The sequence below is a fragment of the Amblyraja radiata genome, chromosome 21, assembly GCF_010909765.2.
Source record: "Amblyraja radiata isolate CabotCenter1 chromosome 21, sAmbRad1.1.pri, whole genome shotgun sequence".
Classification (NCBI taxonomy): Eukaryota; Metazoa; Chordata; class Chondrichthyes; order Rajiformes; family Rajidae; genus Amblyraja; species Amblyraja radiata.
This window is the reverse complement of record NC_045976.1, coordinates 4,627,752-4,651,288: the sequence shown is the minus strand read 5'-3', so window position 1 is coordinate 4,651,288 and position 23,537 is coordinate 4,627,752. Positions and strand designations below refer to the sequence as shown.

At 45.7% G+C, this 23,537-nt stretch overlaps 1 protein-coding gene across 1 annotated transcript in view; it reads left to right on the top strand.

Annotated features, from left to right (window-relative positions):
• The window catches only part of c21h3orf20 (chromosome 21 C3orf20 homolog), a 106,003-nt gene that overhangs the window by 35,465 nt on the left and 47,001 nt on the right, over positions 1-23,537 (top strand). Inside the window, exons 11-14 of the mRNA XM_033039318.1 lie at positions 321-452; positions 1,536-1,637; positions 5,855-6,005; positions 21,941-22,130. Coding sequence (XP_032895209.1) covers positions 321-452; positions 1,536-1,637; positions 5,855-6,005; positions 21,941-22,130 — 575 coding nt within the window. The remainder of the gene's footprint in view (positions 1-320; positions 453-1,535; positions 1,638-5,854; positions 6,006-21,940; positions 22,131-23,537) is intronic.

The following is a 23,537-nucleotide window of genomic DNA, read 5'->3' as shown; positions in this document are numbered from 1 at the left end:
CCTCAGCGCAGACGGAGACGGAGATGGGGGATCCGACAAAGAAAAGGTCGCAAACCCCGAAGGAAGAGACTAGAAAAAGTTTCCCCGTGCCCCCCCCCCCCACACATACACAACTAAAAATAAACTAAAACAAACGTCCAACAAGACAAGAGAAAACAAAACAAAAAGAAAAAGACAGACGGACTGCAGGAGCTGCTTGGGCAGCGGCGCCACTTCTCCTCTTACACCTGGAGAAATACTGGCCATGTTTATGATCGCTGATATTATTACTATTATGTTCCATTACATGTGAATGTATCACATCTGTCCCTTGGCTGCAGGTTAATGACTACATCTCTGTGAGGATCAATGGGCAATACTCAATCAATTTCACCTACAAATGGCAGTATGAGTACATCCGCTTTCCCCTTGGTCCCCTGCCAGACATTGTTGCTCCACGGCCTGACGAGATGGTAAGTGCTGATCAAAGACTCTAATCCCACATTTTAAAATGGGCAGGACATGGGTTTGAGGTAAGGGGGGTGGGGGGGGGGGGGGAGATTTAATAGGGACCTAAGGGGTAACCTCTTACATTCCCCTCACATCCACACAGACTGCTCCTCAACATTTAACAAGAAACATCCTTGCATGTATACACCATATGAGTCTGTATCAAGAACACATTTTCCAATTTATTTGTTAATAAAATATATAATCTGATTAACCAAATAGCCTCTTGAGGATAGAGGTTGATATTTAAGATAACACACACTAGTAAATCACGTGAACCTGACTGAAACTCGAATTAAGGATCAGATGAAAAGTTATACTTTATAATTTACAAACTTATCTCCAAAGTTGTATTTTTAGTAAATTATTCCATTCTTCTTTATTATACTTTTTTCTTTTTTTATTTCTCTTTCTTATTTTCTATCTATATATTAAAAAAAAATACTGGAAGCAGAATTAATATCAATTGATAATATTAGTAATGTAGGAATGATATACATGAAATGTTTTTAATATGATATGTACCTGCCTCTAATAAAAAGATTATTAAAAAAAAAAAATAACAAAATTAGTAAATCAAGTCAGAAGGGGCGGCACAGTGGCAGAGCGGTAGAGTTTGTTGCTTACAGCGCCAGAGTAGCGGTTTTGATCCTGACTACGGGTGCTGTCTGTACGGAGTTTGTACCTTCTCCCTGTTACGCGTGGGTTTACTTCGGTTGGTCCGGTTTCCTCCCACACTCCAAAGACATGCGGGCTTGTAGGTTAATTGGCTTCGGTAAAATTGTAAATTGGCCCTCGTGTGTAGGATAATGTCAGGATAGTGATAGTGCGCGGGATCGCTGGTCGGCGCGGACTCGGTAGGCAAAGTTTTCACGCTGTATGTCTACACTACACTAAACATAGTGGAGCAGAATTACTACTTGATTTTAATGTTTTTATTCACTAGCAACATGAAGATAATATAGACTGTATCCAAACTGAGATGTATTTGATAGTGTACATCAGTGCTGTAGCTGCAATAAATTCCATTTTTCTGCATATTTTAGGGTGAGCTAATGACTGAATTACCTTTCACATCGCTAGCCGCCAAGTCTATCATGCCAATGATTCCAGTAAGACCAAAGGACAAGCGCTCCATAACGCCGCCAGTAAGTCCTGTAGTTCATATATTTGTAAGTTCTAGGAGCAGAATTAGGCCAATCGGCCCATCAAGTCTACTTGTGGTCGTTCAGTCATGGCTGATCTATCTTTCCCTCTCAACCTCATTCTCCTGCCTCCTCCCCACAACCCCTGTACTAATGAAGTGTTGCACAGTTGTTGGGAGAGGGAGGCTGGCAAGCTGGGTTTGCAGGCAGGAGCAGTTCAAGGTCTATCATGTACTGTGCATTATCCATGCAAAACACAGGGTAAAGGTGCAGTCCACATGCTTCACACAATCTTCACTTCCTGCCTACCTTATATCGACAATGAGGTGTTGCACCCATTTGGAGCCATCCTACCAACAACTAGAGAGCGGTCCTCAGCTACTATCTACCTCAGACTCTCTTTGATCGGACCAAAACTTTACTCCCTGTATCATGTATCTGTTCACTGTGGATGGCACGATTGTAATCATGTAATATCTGTACACTGACTGGTTATCACACAACTAAAGTTTTTCACTGTACCTTGGTACACGTGACAATAAACGAACCTAAACTAAACGTGACTAATTAACACAGGGCTCATTTTCCCAAGTTTCACACGGTGAGACTTCTGCACCACCCACCCCTCACAGACTGCACTCACCACCTGTACAAACCCATGCCTTCTCCAAACTGCTTCTATTCTGCAATTATCTAGCTTCAGATGGTTCCTTGACATGCCCTGCTCATTTCAGACCCAGGCTACTGTGCCACCATTTTGCATTTTGGCCGTTCAACAGCAACTCTGTTAGATTGTTTCGCCATTTCATACCACCTGCTCTGTGGCACACAACAAACGCTTCCATCTAAATGGAGATCTTGAACGGTAAAACCATCACAAGGCACTTTGTAGGAAAGTCACGTGAGGAGGCATGGAGAGAGATGGTCAAACATATGGTTTGAGAGATGCAAGGAACTGCAGAGATGTTGGAATCTTGCATGGAACACAAAGTGCCAGAGTAACTCAGCAGGTCAGGCAGCCTCACTGGAGGATGGACATGGATAGGTGGCATTTCAGATGAGGGCCCTTTTCAGACTGAAGGTGGGACTAAAATTGTCAGATTAAGTGGATGTAAGATGCATCAATGGAGGAATGATAGTTCAATAGGTGTTGGGATGCAGTTTCAGAGCTTAAGGCCTGAAGGCATGAGGCCACCATGTTACAGAAATGATGTTGTCAAGCTGGAAAGGGTGCAGAGAAGATTTACTAGGACGTCGACCAGGACTCGAGGCCCTGAGCTGTCAGGAGAGGTTAAACAGGCTAGAACTCTCTTCCTTGGAGCACAGGAGGATGAGGAGTGATTTTATAGAGGTCATGGGAAGAATAGATCAAGTAAATGCACAGTCTCTTGCCCAGAGTAGGGGAATCAAGAAACAGAGGACATAAGTTTAAGGTGGGGGGGGAAGATTTAATAGGAACCTGAGAGATAACTTGTTCACACATGTATGTAACAAGCTGCCAGAGGAGGTAGTTGAGGCAGGGACTATCGCAATGTTTAAGAAACATTTGGACATGTACATGGATAGGACAGGTTTAGAGGGATGTGAGCCAAGCGCAGGAAGGTGGGACTAGTGTAGATGGGACATGTGGGCAAGTTGGGCCGAAGGGCCTGTTTCCACACTGTAAGACTATGACACTGGCAGTAGTGCTAATAGAAATGGCAATGTTCAAAAGCCAAGAATTGGAAGAGAGCAGATTTTCTGAAGGGATGAGGTGAATGACAGTGATGGTCAGAAAGAGCAGAGGAATTTGCAAACAGAGTGAGAGTTTCATGATAAGGCATTGGTTGGCTGGGAGCCACTGAAGGTTGTTAGCATGCACTGAAGTGATGAATGAATAGGACATTATGAAAGTTAGGACAACAGCAGTAGCGTTTTTGAATGTCCTCAGCTTAATGGAGAAGAGAATGAGGGGGATTGGCTCGACTACATTGGAATATTGAGATGATTAATAATCAGGAGGACGGTTCCAACAGATGAGCTTTTGAGGCAAGGTGGAACTATGAAAGGAGACATAGAGACCCTTGGAGATGGGGAGAGGTTTGAAACCTAGTTTAGGATAATGATCACTCCGCTCGGCCCGCATTAAGCAACCTGATCTCCCGGTGGCTCAGCACTTCAACTCCCCCTCCCATTCCCAATCCGACCTTTCTGTCCTGGGCCTACTCCATCAGAGTGAGGACCACCGTAAATTGGAGGAGCAGCACCTCATATTTCGCTTGGGCAGTTTGCACCCCAGCGGTATGAACATTGACCTCTAATTTTAGGTAGTCCCAGGGCCGGATTTAGATGAAGAGAGACCCTAAGCTGTTCCTCTTGTGAGCCCCCCCCCCCCCCCCCCCTCCAATCCCCCACCCCCACGACTAGAGGAAGATGGTCCACCAGATTGACAGCTATTTGCAGCCGAGCATGGCCAATGAGATAAGGGGCTGGAAAGCTGCACTTTATTTATTTATGTGTTTATTTATTGCCAGTGCTAGTGTCTAGTTATTGGCTGAAAACACTATTATTCTGAAATGGAGGGCAAGGAAAATTACTGAAGGGTTGTTTAGAGACTACAGTGCATTATGACAGCATATGTAAGAAAGGCCTATGACAGTGTCAAAAATATTATACACCTTGCAGGGCTCTCACTTATTTTTTTTTCTTTCTTGTCAGCCGGGCAACCTTGGCAGCATTTTAAGTTGCCAAATCACAGTTTAGGTGGTCATTTAAGATGGCTTGCATGACGCGTGCGATAATGTGCTTGGACGAAGTGTGTAGTTACCAGTCGGAATTATGCTCAATGAAGCATTCACATATTATTTCTGCATCAAATAAAGCCACAAACTAAACATATTCACCAATCAAGACATGATATATACCACAATGTCATGCAGCAAAATTATAATACTGTATCTCAACTCTTTTTACACGTTGCAAACTCCAATGAGCCAATCAAAATGCCCGGTCAGTGAAGTAGATTGCCTACGGCTGCCCTCGACTGCCTGTAACTACATAGCGACCCCACTCCACTGCATTACCAGTTCAAAAGAACCATGCTGGAAATCTTCAACATGCTGGAAATCTTCCCCCAACCTAGCTGAGGCCGCGAGTATTCAGGAACTTCCCTCGAGCATGAAGGAGAGTTCCAGTGACCTCATAGGACCTCCAGGGACCACGTGTCGACCATGCTGCGAGTTTGAGTCGGGGGCAAACTCGACTGTACTGGCAGATTAGGTCTCCGCAGTGGGGCAGCCCCTTTACTACCCTGTGACTCTGCCCCCCTTGCAATAATGCCCTTCACCCATTGATTTTACCCCCTCCAGCTCCATTTTACCCCACCTCCCCTCTCACAACAGAGGCATCAGCTCAGGTACTGACTCCTTGTGTGCTGGTCACAGAGGTGGATCTGCAATCACGCATTAAAATCACTCGGCTCTTTTAAATCTATACTCAATGTATCTGTACACTGTGGACGGCTCAATTGTAATCATGTATTGTCTTTCCACTGACTGGATAGCATGCAACAAAAGCTTTTCACTGTACCTCGGTACACGTGACAATAAACAAGACTCGCGCTCAAACTCAACCCATCTTGTGACATTAGCTGATTGAGTCCATTTCAATAGACAATAGACAATAGGTGCAGGAGTAGGCCATTCGGCTCTTCGAGCCAGCACCGCCATTCAATGTGATCATGGCTGATCATCCTCATTCAGCACCTCGTTCCTGCCTCTCCCCATATCCCCTGACTCCACTATTTTTAAGAGCCCTATCTAGCTCTCTCTTGAAAGCATCCATAGAACCGGCCTCCACCGCCCTCTGAGGCAGAGAATTCCACAGGCTCACCGCTCTCTGTGAGAAAAAGTGTTTCCTCGTCTCCGTTCTAAATGGCTTATTCTTATTCTTAAACTGTGGCCCGTGGTTCTGGACTTCCCCCAACATCGGGAATATGTTTCCTGCCTCTAGCGTGTCCAAACCCTTAACAATCCCTCAGTTGCTTGCAGTCTCATGCCATCCATCGCTCGTTGACAGATGGGGCACACTCCTTTGGGGCTGCAGAAATGGGGGGCAGGAACTCAGAATGGGAACGAAGGGAGGGGAAATAAGGGGATGCTGGCCTGGTCTCTATAAAATGTTAATCTGCCACCAGGCGTGCGGATGGAAGTAAAACCTGCTCCCGTTGCTTATGTTAATAGATCGGGAAGCGACCCAGCATCCAGCGGAATGTGGAATTTGTTGGAGGCGGGCTTGCTGCTACCAATATCACAATCAGTTCTCTGCGGCACCTGCACAGGAAGATTAAGAACATTATTGATAAATGGATGGAACATTATAGAAAGGAAACCGGTAAGTCGCTTGCTAAGAATCTCCCAACATAATTGTGCTTATACTTTAGTTCTTGTTGCAGATCTACAGCTCGAGTTGACATGCTGGTCAGCCTGAGGAGCACCTCCAGCAATAGATGCCTTGGTCCCACCAAGGTGCAGGGCAGAACGCCACAGGAGATCCTTTTTCCCTGTGGATATTAAACTCCATAACTCTTCCCACTCCTTTTTCGTGGGGTAGACTGACTTCCCCCCACCCCCCCCCCCCCCCCCCCCCCCCTCACACACACACACACACACACACATACATCCCTCATCCTGTGGCACTGTCAATGTCCTGTAACTCTATACTTTGACTGGTGAGTGGTGGCAGACCAATTTCCCTCTGGGATAAATAAATGGTATCCATTCGTTTCATATCGTGAGCAATGGCCCATTTTTTCTCTCTCTCATTGACAACTATTGAAGCAAAGGTAAGCTTGGCAAGCTTACAACCCAGCAGTATGAATATTAATTTCTCTAACTTCAAGTAACCCATCAAGTCTCTCCATCCCTCCCTCACCCACCCTAGTCATCGTACTAGTTTCACTGTCCTGTTGAGTTACAGTTGTTATCACCTAGCCCACAGCCAACAATGGACCATTGTGGGCTCAACCTTTCTTTGATCTACATTACATTTTGCGTATCTTTCATTCATTTGTTCTATATCTCTCTAGATCACCATCTATATCACTCACTTCCCTTTCCCCAGACTCTCAGTCTGAAGAAGGGTCTCGACCTGAAACGTCACCTGTTCCTTTTCTCCAGAGATGCCGCCTGACCCGCTGAGTTACTCCAGCATTTTGTGTCTATCTTTGGTTTGAACCAGCATCTGCAGTTCCTTCCTACACATAAGAAACAAATGCTACACTAATATGCACAGATGTACCACATACACCTTGTGGGCTGGAAACTGTGCCACATCTAAAACGGTGCACAAGGGCAATATTACACAAAGTTTTATTGCAGATTTTGCAAACAAAGATCTTGCATTTGTCACTGAAGATAGACATAGAATTCTGGAATAACTCAATGGGTCAGGTTCTCGAGAGAAAAGCTTCTCTAGAGAAAAGCAATCGGGGATATTTTGGGTTGGAGTCATTCCTCAAACTGAAAGATGAAGAAGCCAGAACTAAACAGGGCCTACAACAGATGGATGGCACGGTGGCGCAGCGGTAGAGTTGCTGCTTTACAGCACCAGAGACCCGGGTTCAATCCCCACTACGGGTGCTGTCTGTACGGAGTTTGTACGTTCACCCGTGACTGCGTGGGTTTTGTCCGGGTGCTCCGGTTTCCTCCCAAACTCCAAACATGTACAGGTTTGTACGTTGTTTGGCCTTGGTAATAAATAGCAAATTGTCCCTAATATGTAGGATAGTGCTAGGGTACAGGGAGATCGCTGGTCGGTGCAGACTTGATGGGCCGAAGGGCCTGTCTGCGTTGTATCTTTAAACTAAATTGAACTAAACCATGAGCTGAGGATGGGTGGAGTCCATGATGGCGTCTTCATTTGTTTGTTCCGCTCATTGCAGAAGTAGTCAAAGATACTCAGGCTTTGATTCATCCAGGAGATGTATCTTACCGAGCCCACTAGCCTACAAACCTGTACGTCTTTGGAGTGTGGGAGGAAAACCGGATCACCTGGGGAAAACCCATGCAGGTCACAGGGAGAACGTACAAACTCTGTACAGACAGCGCCCATAGGCACGGTCGTACACATAGTACACTAGTACTACTTTATCCCACTTAAGCATCTATTCCCTACACACTAGGGGCAATTTACTGAAGCCAATTAACCTACAAACCATACATCTTTGGAATGTGGGTGGAAACCGGAGCACCCGGAGAAAACACACACGGTCACAGGGAGAATGTGCAAACTCCGCACAGACAGCAGCTGAGGTCCGGATCGAACCCGGGTCTTTGGCGCCGTGAGGCAGCAGATCTGCCGAAAATCTTTGTTCAAGAAGGAACTGCAGATGCTGGAAAATCGAAGGTAGACAAAAGTGCTGGAGAAACTCAGCGGGTGCAGCAGCATCTATGGATTGAAGGAAATAGGCAATGTTTCGTGCCGAAACGTTGCCTATTTCCTTCGCTCCATAGACGCTGCTGCACCCGCTGAGTTTCTCCAGCACTTTTGTCTACCTGCCAAAAATCTTTTCCTTTTTTCACTCTGCTTTATAGGGTGTTTCCCAATGTACATTTGAATTGCCCAATACTGATATCCCAGGAAACAATGCCAAGGGCCTGATGTCATCCCACATATATCTTGATCCTTGAATCCTCAGAACTGCTGTAGCTTTGGGAGCAACAACAGCAGCAGGAGGAGATTAGCAAGAGATACGACTGATTGGCTCTAGCCCAAGTGGGAGGAGAGAAGTGAAAACAGTTTAAGTACAGGTCAAGGACAGGCAGACTTGACTCAGAACTGCTGTAGCTTTGGGAGCAACAACAGCAGCAGGAGGAGATTAGCAAGAGATACGACTGATTGGCTCTAGCCCAAGTGGGAGGAGAGAAGTGAGTCGGTGCTGGGAAAACAATTGAAAACTGAGGAATTTGGTTTGTAAATTGGTAAATCAGGCAATTTATCAGTCAATTTAAGTAAGACTGCTCTTAGGGAGCGGCAGTGAGTGAGCGGCCTTGTGAGGGAAGTGCCCTGTGAGTAAAGTGTGAGTCTTTGGCTCGAGAGTGCCCTGTGAGTAAAGTGTGAGTCTTCGGAGAGGAGGCTGAGGAGAGGAGACTACGCAAAACACTGCAGAGGGAGAGACGAAAGAAGGAGATGTCAGGCAAGCTGATTCAGTGTGATGCTTGCAGTATGTGGGAGGTCAAGGACACCGCTGGTGCCTCTGGCTGCTACAAATGCGAAAAGTGCATCCAGGTAGAGCTCCTGAAGGGCCGTGTTGGGGAACTGGAGAAGCAAGTGGATGACCTCCGGTTCGTCCGAGAAACGGAGTCGTTCCTCGACAAGTCCTACAGTACGATTGTTACACCTCAGGTACTGGAAGAGAGAAGGTGGGAGACAGTGAGAACGGGAGGGAAGCATGGAATGCCAACTTCCCCGGGTGTTGTACCTCTTGTGAACAGGTTCACCCACTTAGAAGCTGTCGGGACAGAAGAGGTGTTTACACTGGGCGGCGGACTGGCTTGTGATGCGAATAGGGATGTTGAGCCAAAACCAAAAAGGCCTAAGGCAGGCAACGCCATTGTAGTAGGAGACTCCATTGTGAGAGGTACGGACAGGGGTTTCTGCGGCAACAGACGGGATGCGAGGATGGTGTGCTGCCTTCCTGGTGCCAGGATCCAGGATGTCACGGACAGAGTGCAGAAAATCCTCAAGGGCGAAGGTGAACATCCGGAAGTGGTAGTGCATTTCGGCACAAACGATGTCGGAAAGAAGGGGATGAATATTCTGCAGCGTGACTTTAGAGAGCTCGGAAAAATGCTGAAAAGCAGGACCTCCAGGGTTGTTATCTCCGGTTTGCTTCCAGTTCCTCGTGCTGGCGAGAGCAGGAACAGGGAGATACGGGACCTGAACGTGTGGCTGAGGAACTGGTGCGCGGGGCAGGGATTTAGATTCTTAGATCACTGGGATCTGTTTTGGGGTAAGGGGGAACTGTACAAAAGGGACGGATTGCATCTTAACAGGTGTGGGACCAGCATTCTGGCAGGCAGGTTTGCCACTGCTACACGGGTGGTTTTAAACTGAATAAGGGGGGTGGGGTGTCAAATGGGATAGTGGAGGATGGAGTTAAAGGGAAAGGGTTTCTTAAATGTGTGAGCATAGAGACAGAGGGGTGTAAAATGAGGGTAGAAGCAATAGGTAGCAAGGTGAAAAGTAAAAGTGGCAGGCTGGAAAATCCAGGGCAAAAATCAAAAAGGGCCACTTTTCAACAAAATTGTATAAGGGGTAAGAGTGTTGTAAAAACAAGCCTGAAGGCTTTGTGTCTCAATGCAAGGAGCATTCGTAATAAGGTGGATGAGTTGAATGTGCAGATAGCTATTAATGACTATGATATAGTTGGGATCACGGAGACATGTCTCCAGGGTGACCAAGGCTGGGAGCTGAACATCCAGGGATATTCAATATTCAGGAGGGATAGAGGGAAAGGAAAATGAGGTGGGGTAGCGTTGCTGATTAGAGAGGAGATTAACGCAATGGAAAGGAAGGACATTAGTTTGCAGGATGTGGAATCGGTATGGGTAGAGCTGCGAAACACTAAGGGGCAGAAAACGCTGGTGGGTGTTGTGTACAGGCCATCTAACAGTAGTAGTGAAGTTGGAGATGGTAGCAAACAGGAAATTAGAAATGCGTGCGACAAAGGCAAAACCGTTATAATGGGTGACTTCAATCTACATATAGATTGGGTGAATCAAATTGGCAGGGGTGCTGAGGAAGAGGATTTTTTGGAATGTATGCGGGATAGTTATCTAAATCAACATGTAGAGGAACCAACGAGAGAGCAGGCTATTTTAGACTGGGTATTGAGTAATGAGGAAGGGTTAGTTAGCAGTCTTGTTGTACGTGCCCCCTTGGGCAAGAGTGACCATAATATGGTTGAGTTCTTCATTAGGATTGAGAGTGACATTGTTAATTCAGAAACAATTGTTCTGAACTTAAAGAAAGGTAACTTTGAGGGTATGAGACGTGAATTGGCCAAGATTGACTGGCAATTAATTCTAAAAGGGTTGACGGTGGATATGCAATGGAAGACATTTAAAGACTGCATGGATGAACTACAAAAATTGTTCATCCCAGTTTGGCAAAAGAATAAATCAGGGAAGGTAGTGCATCCGTGGATAACAAGGGAAATCAGGGATAGTATCAAAGCGAAGGATGATGCGTACAAATTAGCCAGAAAAAGCAGCATACCGGAGGACTGGGAGAAATTCAGAGACCAGCAGAGGAGGACAAAGGGCTTAATTAGGAAAGGAAAAATAGATTATGAAAGAAAACTGGCAGGGAACATAAAAACTGACTGCAAAAGTTTTTATAGATATGTGAAAAGAAAGAGATTAGTTAAAACAAATGTAGGTCCCTTGCAGTCAGAAACAGGTGAGTTGATCATGGGGAACAAGGATATGGCGGACCAATTGAATAACTACTTTGGTTCCGTCTTCACTAAGGAAGACATAAATAATCTGCCGGAAATAGCAGGGGACCGCGGGTCAAAGGAGTTGGAGGAATTGAGTGAAATCCAGGTTAGCCGGGAAGTGGTGTTGGGTAAATTAAATGGATTAAAGGCCGATAAATCCCCAGGGCCAGATAGGCTGCATCCCAGAGTACTTAAGGAAGTAGCTCCAGAAATAGTGGATGCATTAGTAATAATCTTTCAAAACTCTTTAGATTCTGGAGTAGTTCCTGAGGATTGGCGGGTAGCAAACGTAACCCCACTTTTTAAGAAGGGAGGGAGAGAGAAAACGGGGAATTACAGACCAGTTAGTCTAACATCGGTAGTGGGGAAACTGCTAGAGTCAGTTATTAAAGATGGGATAGCAGCACATTTGGAAAGTGGTGAAATCATTGGACAAAGTCAGCATGGATTTACAAAAGGTAAATCATGTCTGACGAATCTTATAGAATTTTTCGAGGATGTAACTAGTAGCGTGGATAGGGGAGAACCAGTGGATGTGGTGTATCTGGACTTACAGAAGGCTTTCGACAAGGTCCCACATAAGAGATTAGTTTACAAACTTAAAGCACACGGCATTGGGGGTTCAGTATTGATGTGGATAGAGAACTGGCTGGCAAACAGGAAGCAAAGAGTAGGAGTAAACGGGTCCTTTTCACAATGGCAGGCAGTGACTAGTGGGGTACCGCAAGGCTCAGTGCTGGGACCCCAGCTATTTACAATATATATTAATGATCTGGATGAGGGAATTGAAGGCAATATCTCCAAGTTTGCGGATGACACTAAGCTGGGGGGCAGTGTTAGCTGTGAGGAGGATGCTAGGAGACTGCAAGGTGACTTGGATAGGCTGGGTGAGTGGGCAAATGTTTGGCAGATGCAGTATAATGTGGATAAATGTGAGGTTATCCATTTTGGTGGCAAAAACAGGAAAGCAGACTATTATCTAAATGGTGGCCGACTAGGAAAAGGGGAGATTCAGCGAGACCTGGGTGTCATGGTACACCAGTCATTGAAAGTGGGCATGCAGGTGCAGCAGGCAGTGAAGAAAGCGAATGGTATGTTAGCTTTCATAGCAAAAGGATTTGAGTATAGGAGCAGGGAGGTTCTACTGCAGTTGTACAGGGTCTTGGTGAGACCACACCTGGAGTATTGCGTACAGTTTTGGTCTCCAAATCTGAGGAAGGACATTATTGCCATAGAGGGAGTGCAGAGAAGGTTCACCAGACTGATTCCTGGGATGTCAGGACTGTCTTATGAAGAAAGACTGGATAGACTTGGTTTATACTCTCTAGAATTTAGGAGATTGAGAGGGGATCTTATAGAAACTTACAAAATTCTTAAGGGGTTGGACAGGCTAGATGCAGGAAGATTGCTCCCGATGTTGGGGAAGTCCAGGACAAGGGGTCACAGCTTAAGGATAAGGGGGAAATCCTTTAAAACCGAGATGAGAAGAACTTTTTTCACACAGAGAGTGGTGAATCTCTGGAACTCCCTGCCACAGAGGGTAGTCGAGGCCAGTTCATTGGCTATATTTAAGAGGGAGTTAGATGTGGCCCTTGTGGCTAAGGGGATCAGAGGGTATGGAGAGAAGGCAGGTACGGGATACTGAGTTGGATGATCAGCCATGATCATATTGAATGGCGGTGCAGGCTCGAAGGGCCGAATGGCCTACTCCTGCACCTAATTTCTATGTTTCTATGTTTCTAATAAGCCATGCGATGGTATCTTCCACAATCAGGCCAGGTTTTGGGAATAGCGGTTTCTGCCGGAGTTCTTGTTTATTTTATTTTTAGATTCCACCATCATTTCAGGTGCGTGGGTAGAACATAGAACAGGTTTGGAGGGATATAGGCCAAACGCAGGCAGGTGGGACCAGTGTAGATGTGACATGTTGGTCGGTGTGGGCAAGTTGGGCCGAAGGGCTTGTATCCACACTGTTAAACTATGAATCTATGACCACTAGAGAAATCTCAATGAAAACCTTTCATAATTTTAAAATAAAATCACAAAACTGCAGATAATAGAAATTTTAAATAAAAGCATAAAATGGTGGGAACACTCAATGAATCAATACTATTCTGCTACACATGTGGAGAAGAGAAACATTTAATGTTTCTGACCCTTCATCAAAATTGGAAAAGCGATTCAAAAAACCATATTGCTTCATGTGTTGGGTGATCATGGCTGATCATCCAGAATCAGTACCCTGTTTCTGCTTTCTCCCCATATCACTTGATTCCATTAGCTAGCTAGCTCTCTCTTGAAAACATCCAGTGAATTGGCCTCCACTGCCTTCTGTGGCAGAGAATTCCACAGATTCACAACTCTGGGTGAAAAAGTTTTTCCTCATCTCAGACCTAAATGGCCTACCCCTTATTCTTAAACTGTGACCCCTGGTTCTGGACTCCCCCATAATCGGGAACATTTTTCCTGCATCTTCTAACCTGTCCAATCCCGTAAGAATTTTATATTTCTATTAGACTAAGTGGGACCCGTTGGGTCCCAGCATCACACAGGAGGGCTGGTCATCCAACTCAATATTCCACCTCTCCACCAATTCTAATATTGGTGGCCAGTTGGGGGGGGGGGGGGCTTTCTGGAGCACTAGTATGGGTGTTGTGGGCTGAAGGGACTGGTTTCCAGAGGGCTAGTATGCAAATTGTGCGCCAAATGGATTCTTGGGCTGGCGTCTCAGTCAATCAAGCCTGTTGTGCTGGCAACTCACTCATGGCTGGTGGGCTGGTAGTTGACTCACGGCTAATCCTTGAAATTCTATTTCAAGCAGGGTATAAGGCCACCAAATTCAAGTGCAGTTTCTTACCACTTCTAGCAGGGTGCAAGGTCACCAAATTCAAGTGCAGTTTCATACCATTTGAAGTAGGGTGCAAAGCCACTAAAGATAGCGAGTCATGACCTCTCCCTCCTCCATCTTGCAGAGACTGAGCCACACCCACATTTCCGGGTTTTATAACCCCTCCCCCCCCCACCGGAAAAGGTGTGGCTTTCATGGAGTGATTGACAGGAGAGAAATTCTCAACATTTTTTTTTAAACTAATAACACTTTTATTTTTCATTGATGGGAAGAATTCTCTGCACCTGCTCAGTGGAGGGGGGACTGAGTAAGATGGCCAAAAATCACAGCTGTAAGTGGTAGCATTTTATCTAAAATCAATATACAGTGCAAACAGGAAGTAAGTGCATTTACAGTAGTGCCTTTCAACTTCAAGCCAATGCACCCACGCCACCATTTGCAGTAAGTAGTGCCTTTCAACTTCATGCCACCATTTGCAGCAAGTGGTGCCTTTCAACTTCAAGCCATTGCATCCAAGCCACCATTTGCAGTAAGTAGTGCCTTTCAACTTCAAACCACACCCAAGCCACCATTAGCAGTAAGAGGTGCCTTTCAACTTCAAGTCAAAGCTCCCAAGCCACCATTTGCAGTAAGTAGTGCCTTTCAACTTCATGCCACCATTTGCAGTGCCTTTCAACTTAATGCCAAAGCACCCAAGCTACAATTTGCAGTAAGTAGTGCCTTTCAACTTAATGCCAAAGCACCCAAGCCACCATTTGCAGTAAGTAGTGCCTTTCAACTTCAAGCCACAATTTGCAGTAAGTGCCTTTCAACTTCAAGCCAATGCACCCACGCCCCCATTTGCAGTAAGTAATGCATTTTAACTTCAAGCCATTGCACCCAAGCCACCATCTGCAGTAAAGTGCCTTTCAACTTCAAGCCACACCCAAGCCATCATTTGCAGTAAGTAGTGCCTTTCAACTTCATGCCACCATTTGCAGTAAGTGGTGTCTTTCAACTTCAAGCCACACCCAAGCTACCATTTGCAGTAAGTAGTGCCTTTCAACTTCAAGCCAAAGCACCCACGCCCCCATTTGCAGTAAGTAATGCATTTTAACTTCAAGCCATTGCACCCAAGCCACCATCTGCAGTAAGTAGTGCCTTTCAACTTCAAGCCACACCCAAGCCATCATTTGCAGTAAGTAGTGCATTTCAACTTCATGCCGCCATTTGCAGTAAGTGGTGTCTTTCAACTTCAAGCCACACCCAAGCTACCATTTGCAATAAGTAGTGCCTTTCAACTTCAAGCCAAAGCAACCGAGCCACCATTTGCAGTAAGTGGTGTCTTTCAACTTCAAGCCACACCCGCCACACCCAAGCCATCATTTGCAGTTAGTGCCTTTCAACTTCAAAGCTCCCAAGCCACCATTTGAAATAAGTAGTGCCTTTCAACTTCAAAGCTCCCAAGCCACCATTTGCAGTAAGTAATGCCTTTCAACTTCAAGCCATTGCACCCAAGCCACCATTTGCAGTAAGTACTGCCTTTCAACTGCAAGCCAAAGCACCCAAGCCACCATTTGCAGTAATTAGTGCCTTTCAACTTCAAGCCACCATTTGCAGTAAGTAGTGCCTTTCAACTTCAAGTAACCATTTGCAGTAATAGTGCCTTTCAACTTCAAGCCAATGCACCCACGCGCCCCATTTGCAGTAAGTAGTGCCTTTCAACTTCAAGCTAAAGCTCCCAAGCCACCATTTGGAGTAAGTAGTGCCTTTCAACTTCATGCCACCATTTGCAGTAAGTGGTGTCTTTCAACTTCAAGCCACACCCAAGCCACCAATTGCAGTAAGTAGTGCCTTTCAACTTCAAGCCAAAGCAACCAAGCCACCATTTGCAGTAAGTAGTGCCTTTCAACTTCAAGCCAAAGCAACCAAGCCACCATTTGCAGTAAGTAGTGCCTTTTAACTTCAAGCCAAAGCAACCAAGCCACCATTTGCAGTAATTGTGCCTTTCAACTTCAAGCCAAAGCTCCCAAGCCACCATTTGCAGTAAGTAGTGCCTTTCAACTTCATGCCACCATTTGCAGTAAGTAGTGCCTTTCAATTCAAGACACATCCAAGCCAACCAGGGGAGGGGAGGGGGGGGGGGGCTTTCTGGAGCGCTAGTATGAACCATTTTAGAACCAATAGACATTTTCTTTGCAAGCTTTAGACATTTTTTGCAAGTTTTAGAAACAATAGTCATTTTTTTTGCAAGTTTTAGAACCAATAGTCATTTTTTTTGCAAGCTTTAGAACCAATAGACTTTTTTTTTGCAAGCTTTAGAACCAATAGACTTTTTTGCAAGCTTTAGAACCAATAGACATTTTTTTGCAAGCATTTTAGAACCAATAGACATTTATTTGCAAGCTTTAGAACCAATAGACACTCTTTTGCAAGCTTTAGAATCAATAGACATTATTTTGTAAGCTTTAGAACCAATAGACATTTTTTTTGCAAGCATTAGAACCAATAGACATTTTTTTGCCAGCTTTAGAACCAATAGACATATTTTTGCCAGCTTTAGAACCTATAGACATATTTTTGCAAGCTTTAGAACCAATAGACACTTTTTTTGTAAGCTTTAGAACCAATAGACACTTTTTTTGCAAGCTTTACAACCAATAGACACTTTTTTTGCAAGCTTTAGAACCAATAGACACTGTTTTTGCAAGCTTTAGAACCAATAGACTTTTTTTGCAAGATTTAGAACCAATAGACACTTTTTGCGCGCTTTAGAACCAATAGAGACACTTTTTGCTAACTTTAGAACCAATAGACATTTTTTGCAAGCTTTAGAACCAATAGACATTTTTTTGCAAGCTTTAGAATGAATAGACATTTGTTTGGAAGCTTAAGAACCAATAGACATTTTTCTGCAAGCTTTAGAACCAACAGACACATTTTGCAAGCTTTAGAACCAATAGACATTTTTTGCAAACTTTAGAACCAATAGACATTTTTTTGCAAGCTTTAGAACCAATAGACATTTTTTGCAAGCTTTAGAACCAATAGACATTTTTTTGCAAGCTTTAGAACCAATAGACATTTTTTTTGCAAGATTTAGAACCAATAGATTTTTTTTTGTAAGCTTTAGAACCAATAGACATTTTTTTGCAAGCTTTAGAACCAATAGAGACACTTTTAGCAAGCTTTACAACCAATAGACATTTTTTGAAAGCTTTAGAACCAATAGGCATTTTTTTTGTTGCAATCTTTAGAACCAATAGACACTGTTTGCAAGCATTTTAGAACCACTAAGGGCACTCACATTTGAGTAGACATGTGTTCAGTTATTCACAGCTCAGAGAAACGTGACCCTCTGCCTTCCTCCAGCTTGCAGACACTGATTGAGGCACACCACTTCCTGGTGTTATAGCCCCTCCCCCCTGCTGCCAGCGGGGGCAGCAGAGAGAATGGGGAATTTTGTAAAAACATTAATATCTCTGTCATTTTTAATCGACGGGGAAAATCCTCAGCACACATGTGGCGGAGGGGGGGCTCTGAGCAAGGTGGCCAAAAATGACGTCCGTAGGTGGCGGCGTTCTCTCGGAAATCGCAGCACAGATGGCCAAAACCGGTCAAGAGCAGACTTTTAGTAATATGGATAAGATATCCTCTCATCCTAAATTCCAGTGAAAATAAGCCCAGTCGACCCATTCTTACATCATTTGTCAATCCTGCCATCCCGGGAATTGACCTGGTGAACCTACGCTGCATTCCCTCAATAGCAAGAATGCCATTCCTCAAATTAGGAGACCAAAACTGCACACAATCCTCCAGGTGCGATCTCACCAGAGCCCTGTACAACTGCAGTAGGACCTCCTTGCTCCTATACTCAAATCCTCTCACTATGAAGGGCAAAATGCCATTAGCTTTCTTCACTGCCTGCTGTACCTGCATGCTTGCTTTCAGTGACTGATGTACAAGGACACCCAGGTCTTGTTGCACTTCTCCTTTTCCTAATCTGACGCCATTCAGATAATAATCTGCCTTCCTGTTCTTGCCGCCAAAGTGGATAACCTCACATTTATCCACCTTATACTGCATCTGCCATACATGCATCTCCTCACTCACCCAACCTGTCCATGTCGCCCTGCAGCCTCATAGCATCCTCCTCACAGCTCATGCTGCCACCCAGCTTTGTGCCATCTGCAAACTTGGAGATGTTACATTTAATTCCTTCATCTAAATCGTCCGAAAGGTGATAACAAGTAGATATAAACAGTGAAAATCAGCAGGATGTCAGTGAAACTAGGTGGTTGAGGGTTGGGGAGGAACGGAGCGAGAATGCAAGGGTTACTTGAAATTAGAGAACTCAATATTCATGCCCCGGGGTTGTAAGCTGCTGATTTCTCAGCAAAGTATACTTCTGATTTCAGTTCTATGTAACAGATCTAACCTGGGTTTCACAATCAGTACATGTTTCAGTATGTTATTCTCTCCATCAATGCCCTCAATAATACATCAATCAGCACATCACCATATCAGAGATAGATACAAACAGCTGGAGTAACACAGCGGGTCAGGCAGCATCTCTGAGCAGTCTGATGAAGGGTCTCAACCTGAAACGTCACCTATCTCTTTTCTTCAGAGATGCCGGACTAGCGGTTCGCACCAGTGACTAGTGCAGTTCCACAGGGTCGGCGCTGGGGCCAATTCCCTTCACATTGCATATTAATGATTTGGACGAGTGGATTGAAGGCTTTGTGGCCAAGTTTACGGATGATATGAAAATAGTTGGGGGGGGCAGGTAGTGTAGAGAAAGCAGGGACTCTGCAGAGGGACTTGGACAGGTTGGGAGAGTGGGCAGAGAAGTGGCAGATGGAATATAGTGTAGCAAAGTGTGGAGTCATGCATTTTGCAAGTAGGAATAAAGACATTGACTATTTTCTAAATGGGGAGAGAATCTAGAAATCGGAGGTGCAAAGGGACATGGGAGTGCTGGTGCAGGATTCCCAAAAAGTTAATCTGCAAGTCGAATTGGTCGTAAAGAAAGCAAACGAAATGCAAGCATTTATTTTACGGCTTGTATACAAAAACATGGTTGTAATGAAGAGGCTCTTTAAGGCACTGGTCAGTGCCTTAAGTGGGAGAGTCTAGGACTAGAGGTCATAGCCTCAGAATTAAAGGACGTTATTTTAGGAAGAAGATGAGGAGAAATGTCTTTAGTCAGAGGGTGGTGAATCTGTGGGATTCTTTACCACAGAAGGTTGCGGAGGCCAAGTCAATGGATATTTTTAAGGCGGAGAAAGATGGATCTTTGATTAGTACGGGTGTCAGATTGATTAGTACGGGTGTCAGAGGTTATGGGGAGAAGGCAAGAAAATGGGTTTAGGATGGAGATAGATCAGCCATGATTGAATGGCGGAGTAGACTAGATGGGCCGAATGGCCTAATTCTACTCCGATCACTTATGATCTTATGCTGTCTCACCTGCTGAGTTACTCCAGCGTTTTGTATCTATCTATGGTTTAAACCAGCACCTGCAGTTCCTTCCTACACCATATCAGAGATCCTCGCTTTGTTCTATCCATACACCTCTCCGCAACTTATAACTAACGTGCTTTCTTTGTTCTGAAGCAAGGTCTGGTACCTGAAAAGCTCAATGTTTCTCTTTCCACAGACCCTACCTGATCCACAGGCCCTGATCCACAGGCCCTGATCCACAGGCCCTGATCCACAGGCCCTGATCCACAGGCCCTGATCCACAGGCCCTGATCCACAGGCCCTGATCCACAGGCCCTGCTCCACAGGCCCTGATCCACAGACCCTGCCTGATCCACAGGCCCTGATCCACAGATCCTGATCCACAGGCCCTGATCCACAGGCCCTGATCCACAGGCCCTGATCCACAGACCCGGCCTGATACACAGGCCCTGATCCACAGGCCCTGATCCACAGACCCTGCCTGATCCACAGGCCCTGATCCACAGTCCCTGATCCACAGGCCCTGCCTGATCCCCAAGCCCTGATCCACAGGCCCTGATCCACAGACCCTGCCTGATCCACAGACCCTGCCTGACCCACAGACCTTTCTAATCTAATTTCTTCATTTGGAAAGCTTCTAAAACATCTGCAACATTCCAGTCATTCACAACAAGTGCTCCATCACTCCAGTCTTCCACCCTCCTGACATATCTTCAAGTATCTGAGCCCTTGTATTCTGGAATTCATTCCCTTAAACCATGGGCAGCACGGTGGTGCATTGGTAGAGTTACGGCCTTACAGGGCCAGAGACCCGTTTGCGATCCTGACTATGGGTGTAGTCTGTACGAAGTTTGTCCCTTCTCCCTGTGACCATGTGGGTTTTCTCCGGGTACTCTGGTTTCCACGCACATTTCAAAGACATGCATGAGTGTCGGTTAGATAGACACAAAATGCTGGAGTAACTGAGTGGGTCAGGCAGCGCCGCTGGAATGTTCCGGCCTTCTCTATTCTTTAGTCTGAAGAAGGGTCTCGACTCGAAACATCACCTATTCCTTTTTTTCAGAGATGCTTCCAGTCCCTGCTGTGTTACTCCGGCATTTTGTGTCTATCTTCAGTGTAAACCAGCATCTGCAGTTCCTTCCTACACGGGTTTGTAGGTTAATTGTCTTTTGTAAAATTGTCCCTAGTGTGTAGGATAGAATTAGGAGTATGGGCGATCGCTGGTCGGCACGGACTTAGTTCACAGAAGGGCCTGTATCACATTGTATATTTGAACAGAACTAAACTAAACCAAAGATAGGCACAAAAAGCTGGACTAACTAGCAGATGCAGTTTAATAAATGTGAGGTTATCCACTTTGGTGGCAAAAACAGGAAGGCAGATTATTATCTAAATGGTGTCAAGTTGGGAAAAGGGGAGGTACAACGGGATCTGGGGTCCTTGTTCATCTGTCAATGAAAGTAAGCATGCAGGTACAGCAGGCAGTGAAGAAAGTGAATGGCATGTTAGCCTTCATAACAAAAATAGTTGAGTATAGGAGCAAGGAGGTCCTCCTGCAGTTGTACAGGGCCCTAGTGAGACCACACCTGGAGTATTGTGTGCAGTTTTGGATGAGGAAGGACATTCTTGGTATTGAGGGAGTGCAGTGTAGGTTCACAAGGTTAATTCCTGGGATGGCGGGACTGTCATATGTTGATAGATTGGAGCAGCTGGGCTTGTAACTCTGGAATTTAGAAAGATGAGAGGACATCTCATTGAAACATATAAGATTGTTAAGGGTTTGCACACGCTAGAGGCAAGAAACATGTTCCCAATGTTGGGGGAGTCCAGAACCAGTTTAAGAATAAGTGGTAAGCCAATTAGAACGGAAACGAGGAAAAGTGCACGTGGGAGTGATTGGAATTCTCTGCCTCAGAGGGCGGTGGAGGCCGGTTCTCTGGATGACAGAGTTAGATAGGGCTCTTAAAGATAGCGGAGTCAGGGGATATGGGGAGAAGGCAGGCAAGGGGTACTGATTGTGGATGATCAGCCATGATCACATTGAATGGCGCTGCTGGCTCAAAGGGCCGAATGGCCTGCTCCTGCACCTAATGTCTATTGTCTATATTGTCTAACTCAGCTGGTCGGGCAGCATCTCTAGAGAAAAGCAATAGGGACGTTTCAGGTCAAGACCCTTCTTCAGACTGAGCATCAGGGGAGAGGGAAACGAGAGATACAGACAGTTGCATATAGAGAGATATAGAACCAATGAATGGAAGATGTGCAAAAAGTAACGATGATCAAGGAATGGTGGAGCCCACAAGGGTCCATTGTTGGCTGTGGGCTAGGTGGTAACGAGATACAGACAGTGAAGCTGGTACAACGAGGGTGGGGGAGGGACGGAGAGAGAGTGGATGCAAGGGTTAGTTGAAGTTGGAGAAATCGATATTCATACCGCTGGGTTGCAAGAACCTCCCTGCCACTCTGTTTCTATTTCCTCTTGCTTGTGCATTGTGACTGTGAAGTGAATCTTGTTGTTATTCATTCTCACAGGTTTGAAGAACATGCCGAGAATGAAGATGGATGAGCCTGATGGTCAAGGGCAGAAAATGTTTGCAGAAGTGCAGAGGCTGAATCTCCCTCACGGCTATCGGGTCCCGGAATCGGCTGACTATATCCGCTTCCTGTCAACCCGCAGCCTCGCCGTGACAAAATGCCTGCCTCGTAGTTGCACTTTCACCAGGTGAGCCGGCAACAAAGGGCTGCCATACTCTATCACGGTGGTGAAGCAATTCCGCTTCGCCCACGACCACGACCACATTCTGTCCCGCGCTCACGCTGTCTCGGCAAGGCCAGCAGCAGCATAAACAAGGACCAGTCGCACCCTGGCCACTCCCTCTTCTCCCCTCTCCCATCAGGCAAGAGGTACAGAAGTGTGAAAACACACACCTCCAAATTCAGGGGCAGTTTCTTCCCAGCTGTTATCAGGCAGCTGCACCATCCTACCACAACCAGAGAGCGGTCCTGAACTACTATCCACCTCTTTGGTGACCCTCGGACTATCCTTGATCAGACTTTGCTGGCTTTACCTTGCACTACATGTTATTCCCTTATCATGTATCAGTACACAGTAAATGGATGGGTTGTAATCATGTATTGTCTTGCTGCTGACTGGTTAGCACACAACCAAAGCTTTTCACTGTACCTCGGTACACGTGACAATAAAACTAAACTGGTGAAGGGCCGGTTTCCACGCTGTATCTCTTATGTCTAAAGTCCAAACTAAACTAAACTGACTGAACTGAACTGTCGACAACTCAAGGTTAAGTTTAGTTTAGAGATACAGCATAGAAACAGGCCCTTTGACCCACCGGCCCTCGCCAACCAGCAATCCCCGTACACCAGCAGTATCCTACACACTAGGAACACTTTACAATGTTTAACACATACGCAAGGTGAAAAAAGTGACTGAGGTGCCGTCTCTCAAACCGGGAGGAATTGTGTGAAATACAGTGGCTGCAAAGTCACCCAGCATCCAGGGGAGCGGCACGGTGGTGCAGCGGTAGAGTTGCTGCGTTACAGTGCCAGAAAACAGGGTTCGATCCTGACTACGGGAGCTGTCTGTACGGAGTCTGTTCATTCTCCCCGTGACCGCGTGGGTTTTCTCCGGGTGCTCAGGTTCACTCCCCCATTCCAAAGACATTCCAAAGGTGTGTAGGATCAATTGGCTTTGGTAAAGATTGTAACTTGTTCCTAGTGTGTGTAGGAGAATGTTAGTGTGCGGGGATCGCTGGTCGGTGTGGACTCGGGTTGTTCCTAGTGTGTTTAGGAGAATGTTAGTGTGCGGGGATCGCTGGTCGGTGTGGACTCGGGTTGTTCCTAGTGTGTTTAGGAGAATGTTAGTGTGCGGGGATCGCTGGTCGGTGTGGACTCGGGTTGTTCCTAGTGTGTGTAGGAGAATGTTAGTGTGCGGGGATCGCTGGTCGGTGTGGACTCGGGTTGTTCCTAGTGTGTGTAGGAGAATGTTAGTGTGCGGGGATCGCTGGTCGGTGTGGACTCGGCGGGCTGGAGGCCTGTTTCCTTCCTGTATCTCTAAACTAAACTAAACTAAACTAAGCCTCCAGCTGTCGAGCTGCCGACATAATGTTGA